The following is a 9,374-nucleotide window of genomic DNA, read 5'->3' on the forward strand; positions in this document are numbered from 1 at the left end:
TATATTATACCCCTCCACCCATTCTTCTCCAGAGAGAGAGCCATCAGAACGTGCCTACACTTCCACCATTCATTTTCCGAGAGAGAACCACCTACTCATGTGTTTAGATCAAGAGATTCCATTCCTACCATTTGAACCTTGATTTCTAGCCTTTCCCAAGTTGCTTCCCACTCAAATTCCTCTTCCGCCATAACCAACTCTGTGAGAGAGAGTTGAGTGTTGGGGAGACTACCATTTGAAGCACAAGAGCAAGAAGTTCATCATCAACATACTGTCTATTACCTTTTGAAGAGTGGTGGCTCTTAGATTGGTTAGGTGCCGCTGGTTTACTTTCTTTCATCACATGCCCTCACTTGATTATAGACCATGTACATGATTTCAGAGAGGTTCGAGATTGCATTCATCAGATCTTCGATGTATTTGCAGCCACAGGTACCTGAAAAGATGTTAAGGCCTTGAAGGAGGTACATGATTGTCGGATAATGTTGCAGATAGTACCCTTATGCTTTGATGTGCGTTGGGTTGGCCTGCTTCACGTGCACCTCATGATGGTTTCTGCATATCTTCAAGAATTTTTTTTTGACGGACTGCCACTCCACCTACTCTTCTTTCGGCGCGGAGTTTTCTTCAGCGGCGCTTCCTTTAGAACTGCCATGATCCCCTCATCCTAGTTCCGCTTCCACCTCTCTCGAGAAGTTGAGGTGTTACGGAACCCCCAACTTCTACTCTTTGGAGGAGAGGGACTCCTTTTCCTGGGCTATGTGATTATCAACTTTGTTGGGTTTAGCTTGCCAAGAGTTAACACCGAAAAAACAACCCGTGGCTTTCCGCAGAGATTGTTGCAACTTGCAAGTGAACAATTTTCATATTCACCCAAAAAAGAATCCGTTACAGTATTTTTGTTACATTGAGAAAAAACTTAGTACTAGTATTTTTTTTAATAATATTTTAGTACACTGCATTTTAGAATAGCGTACATGGATTTTTTAACCTAAAATCTAAAAAGTGCACGCGCACCGTTTAGACGGAACGAGCGGCCGGCTCCTGGCCGGTCGATCCCGCACTGAATCGCCGCACGCGTGGGCCAGCTATTATCTGGTCGGGCGCTCTCAACCGCAAAACAGCTGGCATTTGTCGCTATCTACCTTTTCCACACCGTTCGTCCCCATCTCCCTCCCGTCTGCCGCTGTCACACCTCGCGCTGGCCACCTCTGCCCTTCCCACGCCGCCGCCTCTGCTCCTCTCGCGCCGGCCGCCGCATGTTGGGGACGGACGCCGCACCCCTCGGCTGGATCCAGGCGCCGCCACTCCCACCTGTGTCGAGCGGCCAGAGGAAGCACGGACACGGGAGGGAAAATGAGCTCGTCCTCGATCTGAAGCACGACGAAGGCGACGGCTGCTATGGAATGGAGATGCTGACCGTGGAGCCGAAGCAGCGCAGCTAGCATGTCCCTGGGGAGACGGCGGCCATAGAGCCGGAGCAGCAGCGCTGCCGTGTCCTCCACCTGCCTTTTTTCTCGAAGCTGGAGCTGGCTCACCGCGCGGAGACCTGGACTCGGATGTGTACGCCCGGCAGTGTATTTCCTACTTTGACGCCGGCCGTGATTTGACCCGAGTGGTCAATTACTTTCTTGCTATTGAGTTCATCTTTTTGGCAATGTAATACCCGTTCGTCCAAGTATATGTGTTAACAACAGCCGAAAGCCCCGATAATGATTCCAACAATTTGCACTAGTACAAATTACTAAGAGTAGTTTATTAGTTGGCAGGAAAGCTAGTTATACACATATTGATGTTTAGTTGGTTTATAATGTAGTTTAGTTGCACACACATTGATGTTCAGTTGGCAGGAGAACTAGTTGCACACACGATGATGTTTGTTGGCTTGTAATGTAGTCTAGTTGCACACACAATAATGTTTTGTTGGCAGGAAAACTAGTTGCACATACATATGCTCAGTTGACTTGTTTTTTAGTCTAGTTACACACATTTATGTTTAGTTGGCAGGACATTAGTTGCACACACATATGTGCAATTGACGCGGCAATGTAGTCCAGTTGCACAAACATTGATATTTAGTTGACAGAATTAGTTACACACATATGTTCAGTTGGCGTGGCAATGTAGTCTAGTTGCACACACATTGATGTTTAGTTGGCAGGACTAGTTACACACACATATACTCAGTTGACGCGGCAATGTAGTCTAGTTGCACACACATTGATGTTTAGTTGGCAAGACTATTGGCACACACATATGCTCAGTTGGCGTGGCAATGTAGTCTCGTTGCACACATATTGATGCTTAGTTGGCAGGACTATTTGGCACACATATGCTCAGTTGGCGCGACAATGCAGTCTAGTTGCACACACATTGATGTTTAGTTGGCAGGAAGACTAGTTCGTCGAAACATCCCATGCGGGATCTACTTTTGAAGAGCACGTTGCGAGAGTTTTAACGGTGAAAATGGATCTGAATTTCGACACGCGGTTTAAAAGATACGTCTTTTATAATTTTGAAAATCAAAAATTAATGCGTAAGGGACGAATAGGAGGAATATTAATGCAGCGGCATGCAGGCATCCATCACGTGAGAAGTGATCATATAATGCGTGATTAATTAACAGTGTTTTTCTTAGCCAGAGGAATGATTAATCGCAACACGGTACGCGCCCTATTTGCAAAAAAGCATGCCGCCCAGGAGCGCTAGCGGGCGCCCAGCCGCCCGCTAGACGCGTCCTTTTTTCAATCGTAACCGATTCGAATTGGATCGACACCCAATTTCACCCCTGCAACAGATGTCCCCTGGAACAGATTGGGTAGGTAGCTCATGCACACTTGCACACTGACAGCGCCTCCTCGCTCTCTCTTAAACTCCAACATGCACACACCGAGGGAACTCGTAATCTCCACGTAGTTGATAATGAAGACGGCTTGCTTGATGTTGATTGTGGTTTCGCTCGCCGTCGCCGCTCTGGGCCGTGAGCCGCCGGTGGACAGCCTCCTGCACCAGCGGGAAGCGGAGGGCGGCTGGCGGCGGGCCGCGGCCAACGATGCAAAGCTGGTCATCATCAGGGGCGGACAGGGGCGAGGGCTCAGGAAAGGCGCGCCGGCCAAGTGCGTCCCGGCGGCGGCGTGCCGACGGAGGATGATTGTCTGCGGCAAGAGGTGCTACACGGCCAGGTCACGCCTCGTCCGCGTCCCGCCGGCCACCAAGTGCGTCATGGTCTGCAAGAAGTGCGTGCCAACCTGCTGAGTCCCTGTACCTGCGTATTTTGCTTGTTCTTCTTCCTCTTCTGTATACCATTTTTCTAGCATGCCACCGATTTTGGAGCCTGTGCCTTCCGGACAACTCAAAAAAAAAAATGCGCAGGTTTTAATGCTATATTATCCGTCTGAGAAAAACCATGTAATACAGATGCAAAAATTGCTTTCATTGAGAGTTGAACTCAAGACCTCCCGCTTACTAAACGGGTGCTCTAACCAACTGAGCTATGAAAGCTTGGTGACAAATTATCCATGGTACTTTGTAAGATATCATCTGAACTGTCATTCTTTATTCGATTGCACCAAGCACATATCGATCCCAAAAGCTCCTCTTGTGAGTGTGCAAGTTACAGATGGGTTCACTGATTTTAGCTAACTGCCACAAAATGAACTAGTGTGTAGAACTTTTTGTAGAATGTTTACTCAAAGGCACCGTGTTAACCTGAGAAGCAGCACAGTCTGTAAAAATGACGATCTTCTGATGCTTCTGCTGGTACACTAACTTTTGGGACACGTATATGCCAAATTGTGTTGCACAATGGGAACGAAAGCAAAGCATCAGAAACCTTCCACAGGTCTACGCCTGAATAGAGGATACAAGTTTGCTCCTAAATACTCTAATGAGGTCCACATTGATAACGTTAGCAAGACTATATCTGAACTGCATCGCCAAACAACCCAACACAAAAACAAACACTACAGATCTGACCGTGAAAGCAGCAATCCGTCTTGCCGCTAGCAACAACACTACCATCTCATACATCTTGCCTGATCTCCCTCACTACGAGCTCGCCGAGACGCCACGGACGCCCGATCGGCCGCTCACCACGCTGCCGCTGCCGCGGTGAGCGCTGCGTCCACGGTGAGCATTGACGCCGGAGCTGCCGGCGCGCGACCGGCCGCTGGGCTCCAGCTGCGCCGCCGCCCTCTGCTTGCTCTGCCTGGGCCGGTTCACCGGGCTGCGCGCGCCACCGTGGTGGCTAGGGACCTGCTCGACGACCTCGTCGCCGTTGTTCGACGACCGCGAGCCGCTCCACGTCCGGTCCGTGGACTCGCACGACGGCGTCCACAGGTTGCCGGAGAGGCTGTTGCTCCCCGCGGACTCCTGCAGCTCCATCTCCCCGCGGCCACGGATGTCGCGCACCGACACGTACCTGTGCACGCTCGGCGCGTCCAGGTCGTCCCCGCCGGCCGCCGCGTTGACGGAGGCCTTGTCGTCGACGCTCCGATCGGGCTCGCAGGTGCGGCTCTCCGACGACGAGGAGTTGAGGTCGGCGACGGCGTCGACGATGGACTGCGCCTTGGAGACGCAGGCCGGTAGCGTGAAGGATGGCGGCGTTCCGGGGGTGGCCGTAGCGGAGGTGTGGTAGTTCTGGATGTCCTCGAGGAGATGGCTGGCGTACAAGCCGGGGTTCTGGTCGAAGTCGCGCGACGCCCGGCGCGAACGGCGGCCTGACCTCCGTCCTGGGGTCTCGGCCACGATGCTCACCGTGCGCGTCTCGGTGGTCTTGGACGACGGTGCTCTCGTCTCCGACGCCGCAACGATGGTCTCCTCCGCCTTCTCCTTCTGAGAACTCTGCTCCTTTGCGCGCTCCGCGGTCTTCCGGGTCGGGGTGGCGACGGCAATCTCCGTCGATTTCTGAATATCAGTTTGAAGATTGTGAGCGGCTGATCGGATGTTAAGACGTGGAGTTACAAAAGGAAGGGCGTTAAAATTCGAACTTTGCTTTGTTTCTTACCTTCTGGGGCTTGGTGTTGGTGCTGCTGTTGTTATTGCGGAGAGAATTCTCGTCGATCTCGGCCATGGGGCTGCGCCGGAGCGGCGACTGCTCGGCCTTCCTGGACGAGCTCCGGCTCAGCGCCGGCGTTTGCCCCGCCGTCTTCTGTCCCCCTCCAGCATTCTCATTGGCAGCGGTCACCCTCGCAGGCGAGCTTGATCGCGGAGACGCGCACCTCTTGCCGGACGCGGCCGCGGGCGACGGTGCGCGCCCTTTCTCCCTCGCCGGAACGGAGACCATCTTCCCGGGCTGCTGTCTGGCGACGCCGGAGCCCGCCGAGGTAGCAGAGGGCGCGCCGCCCTCGCCACGCCGTCCGGGCGATCGGCTCGACCTGCGGCTCCCTCCGCCGGTCCTCTCCCGGCTCCCCGAGCGCTTCCTCTGCGGCGAGCCCCGGTGGGGCGACGGCCTCGACACGGGGACCCCGTTCCTCTCCCAGTCGCCCTCCTCGTCCGCGCCAGCGGCCCCGGACGGATCAAAGTCGGAGCTCCTCTTGGAGCGGTGCCCGCCCCTCGTCTCGCTCCCGGACGAGCTCCGGCTGAGGCGGCCGCACTGGATGAGGATGGCGTCCACCTCCTCCTTGGTGCAGCTGGACGTGCGCACCGGCATCGGCCCCTTGGCCACCACCACCACCGGCCTCGCCTGCTCCTCCTTCTTCTCCTCCGCCTCCCCGCCCGCGGCCGCCTTGTTAGCCTTGACGACGATCGGTGCCGCCTTCTTGCCGACCGCGGCGGACTCGTCCGCGTTGGACGCCCTCCTCGGCTGCGGCGCCTTCTTGGCCTTCTCGTCGCCCGCGACCACTGCGGCGGCGGCGACCTTGGCGGGCTTCTTGGGCTTGGTGGTGGCCGCAGCCGCGCTCGGCTGCGGCGGCGGCGGCGGTGGCTTGTCCTGCTGCTTCTTGCTGAAACAGAGCCCCATGGCGACTCACTGGACGGGACGACGGATGGTTGGTGAGCTCCGGGCGCAAGCAATGGAAAGTCTGGGGTTGGAACGCGTGGAGCTGGTATTTATGCAGAGCTTCGGGGGGAATGTGAGGGGGGATTAAGTACGCGATCGGTGTGCGTGGTGCTTCGTGTTAGTACGTTGTGCTGTGCGTGTGCCGTTGAAATCCTCTCTCGACGAAGGTCATATCTGAGCTGAGGTGAGATTTGAAATCCTCTCAGCGGTGTGGTGCCCGTTGGAGGAAGCTTTGCTTAGGTGGGGCCTGGCTCCGATTGGCTCATCATCTGGAATCCGTATCCGCCGGGATTCAAACGCCTCAACGGCTACGAGGGCGCAAGTGCACGCTCGTGGAAAGATGGATCCCTTTTGGCGCCGTCATCCGCCCAGAGGGATCCGACCGTTGCGCCCGGTAAAATTAGTTTTCTTTCCAACGAACGAACCAACGGCAGGAGCAGCCGAGCCGACCGTTGGAGGAGCTCGTGTGCATGCCCACGACATCGACCTCTCTTCTCTTCACTCCCGCTTTTGATCGGATCGAATCGGATCGGAGCGCTAATTAATTGCGCGATCGCACCAGAGCCAGGGAGGGGGGGTCAGATCGTGTCACCTAATCACGTGACGGGTGTGACAAATGGTGGGCACGTGAGCCCTCGTACTAGTTGTACATCATCAGGTCATTGATAGATTTCGCTGATGCCTTCTTAACTCTCGTCTCCGTGTGTTGGCCGTGCAAGAAGCATCAGCCCAGGTCGTGGGCTTGGTGCCCCAGGTGGCAATCATGGTTTGCATTTGCAACGGGACGGGACCACCCGCAGTGAATGGTAGTACGTTCGAACGAATTGCTGGCTTGCCGCTTCTTCCCAGTAACCAGTATAGGTCAGTAGAACTGGGAAGAGCATGTACGGTACTAACAAATATGCCTGAGACAGAGACTCCATGGCTAAGGTAGACAAAGAAGATGATCCAAAGCTGAAAGCTCCCTTCCTATTTCCTCCGTTCCAAAATAGATGACCCAACTTTATACTAACTAGAGTTGACCGTTTTCGTAACGTCCCTCTCTCTTCTCTTCTTTTTTGAAAGCAGCTGAGCGATCAAAACATGTATAAAAGCGACGCAGCGGAAGCCAAGGAAGACGTGTCAGCCGAACAATGAAACGCAGGGAAGTAGATTTGAGTGGTCACATGTTCTCATGACAGATTAAACCAGAGTCGGGAGGCCTCACACACAATGACAGGGCAGGGCCCCTTGCAAGCAGACCTCATCAAAGGGCATCATCAGTACTGTAGTTTGGTCGAGTTGAACTTGAATACCGGATGAACGACGGGTAGGATGCGTCTAGGACGGTACTGTACGTGTTAATATGGGTGGCCCCTTCATTTGAATTCGGAGCCCTCTGCAAATAACAATGCTAAACGTGATATCAAGCACGAGTGAGTGTTAGACTTAAGGAGCACTGCTGCTGTATGTATCATTGTATTAGTTGGCCACTTGGCCTGGTTAAATCCGGTAGAACATATACCACAGGTCAATAATGCTTGAACAAAAGCATACTGCTGGAAACATGGACGAGATCAAGTGACTGACCACTGAGCCAACAAGACCTCACGGGCTTTAAATGAAGGGAAACTAAAGTTCAGAAAGCCGAGGACCAACGTATATCCTTCCTCCGTCCAAATTACGTGTATTAGATTTGTCTAGATACAGATGTATCTAGAGACGTTTTAGTGTTTGATACATCTGTATCTAACAAATCTGAGGCAAGTAATTTGGGACGGAGGTAACACTATACTACTAGTGATTATGATATATGTGCACATGGAAAGAGAAGAACTCATCTACACTCCTTGCATAAATGGACACAAAAACACAGTAAAAAAAGGTTGGGATAAATCCTTTTTTGCAGTTATTCGGAATGCATTGGCAGGATTTATGCTTGTTTGATGAAGAAATGGATACACCGTTAGCTTCTTATAGTGAAGATATGGACAATACTGAGATCCTTTCTTTCTCTCAGGAACTCCATCTAAAATGCCAAGCACCGTCAGTCTCATAGTGGAATAACCTATGTCCCGCGGTACTACCCTACTATGCAAAGGTGCACAATCATGTAAACATTACAAAATATGGACTGCAAATGTATATGCCGCAGTATTGTGATGGTCCATGCAAAAAAGAAGAAAAAAGATCCTAGTTTTGACAGAGGTGTCAGGGGAACGACTCCATAGCTGCCCAGAAAGGCGTGCCAAATGTGCAATCTGAAGTTTAATTTGTCACACTCTGCATTATTCCCTAGCAAAATCATATATTCCTACTGAATAGGACTTTCCTGAACATCCCTACTGAATGAGGTACATTTCTTGTGGTTTCTACTGAATAATATGGCTCTGACTATACTGTTCATGAAGCGAAATTATCTGATCAACCAATGAGAAAAATATCAACTTCGCTTTGGTTCATTTTTCCTTCACTACATTCAAGCATAAACAACTTCTGTAGAGTACAGTGGTTTTCCTTGAATATTATGAAAACCTCATGAGCAAGTTTTAAATGCCAGATTTTAGCACATTTGTCCGTCATCCACAATCCAAGATGGTATTGGAAAGGTAAAACTTCTGCACGCTCAGCATTCAAATCTTACCCAGAAAGTGTTGCAAGGTCCAATCCTCTGTTCCAACCATGTTTTTTAGTTTCAATGAATGGTATAAGCGAATAAAAGTAGTTCTGTTGCAGATAACTTGGCAACTTCCCAAAACCTCCATCATATTGTCTTGCTAAATTCGGATTTGCCCTTTCCAACACTTGCACCATGAAGGAGTCCAAGCACCCTTTTGGTGCAACATAGTTTATGTACTGGGCATTGCTAACTCTATAATATCAATGGGTTAGAGAAATAGATTTTGCAATCAATAACAACACAATAAATGGTACATGCTATATACTGAAGAATAACAGTTCACATGTACTCTTGTTAACTACTTCAACTTCAATGTCAGAAATTTTAAATTATAATGAAATTTCTGATGTGACTAAGTTCGCTAGCAAATCCTAGAACATGCTCTTTTTTAATAACCAGGAGCATGGATGCTGAAAAGTGAGAACTGATTGCTTAAGAAATACTACTCCCTCCGATTCATATTGATTGTCGCAGCATTAGTACAAAATTGTACTAAAGCTGCAACAATTAATTTGGATTGGAAGGAGTACTGGCATAACAAGAGAACCAAGCGTTGCCCTGTTGGCTCGCGGTGTGATTGCACACTCTGCCTACCCGCTTCCGAGGCCTAGCCTCGCATTGTCTTCTCTATATATTAAGCCACCAAGTAGTAGGGTGCCTCAGGCTCAGGGTAAGTTTATAACTAGGTACAGTATGGCTGCATATATTTCTCTTAGA

General features: G+C 51.0%; 1 protein-coding gene and 1 non-coding gene across 2 annotated transcripts; both read right to left on the reverse strand.

Annotated features, from left to right (window-relative positions):
- Positions 1-3,427: 3,427 nt before the first annotated feature.
- TRNAT-AGU (transfer RNA threonine (anticodon AGU)) lies at positions 3,428-3,501 on the reverse strand. Its single transcript has one exon. It is a non-coding gene; the product is annotated as a tRNA-Thr (tRNA).
- A 312-nt stretch (positions 3,502-3,813) lies between these two features.
- On the reverse strand, positions 3,814-6,079 carry LOC109782324 (uncharacterized protein At1g65710). The gene is made up of 2 exons (XM_020340930.4): positions 5,006-6,079; positions 3,814-4,905 (listed from the first exon to the last, which is right to left on the reverse strand). Exons 1-2 carry the CDS (start codon positions 5,957-5,959, stop codon positions 4,048-4,050), a joined length of 1,812 nt encoding a protein of 603 aa, XP_020196519.1. The 5' UTR covers positions 5,960-6,079; the 3' UTR covers positions 3,814-4,047.
- Between the last annotated feature and the right edge of the window lie 3,295 nt (positions 6,080-9,374).

This window comes from Aegilops tauschii, chromosome 6 (genome assembly GCF_002575655.3).
Source record: "Aegilops tauschii subsp. strangulata cultivar AL8/78 chromosome 6, Aet v6.0, whole genome shotgun sequence".
Taxonomy (NCBI): domain Eukaryota; kingdom Viridiplantae; phylum Streptophyta; class Magnoliopsida; order Poales; family Poaceae; genus Aegilops; species Aegilops tauschii.

Excerpts from the sequence above, each read along its gene's own strand:
- LOC109782324 (XM_020340930.4), bottom strand. The coding sequence starts at position 5,959 with ATGGGGCTCTGTTTCAGCAAGAAGCAGCAGGACAAGCCACCGCCGCCG. Across the intron at positions 4,906-5,005 it reads CCAACACCAAGCCCCAGAAG|AAATCGACGGAGATTGCCGT; the intron begins GTAAGAAACAAA and ends ACTGATATTCAG.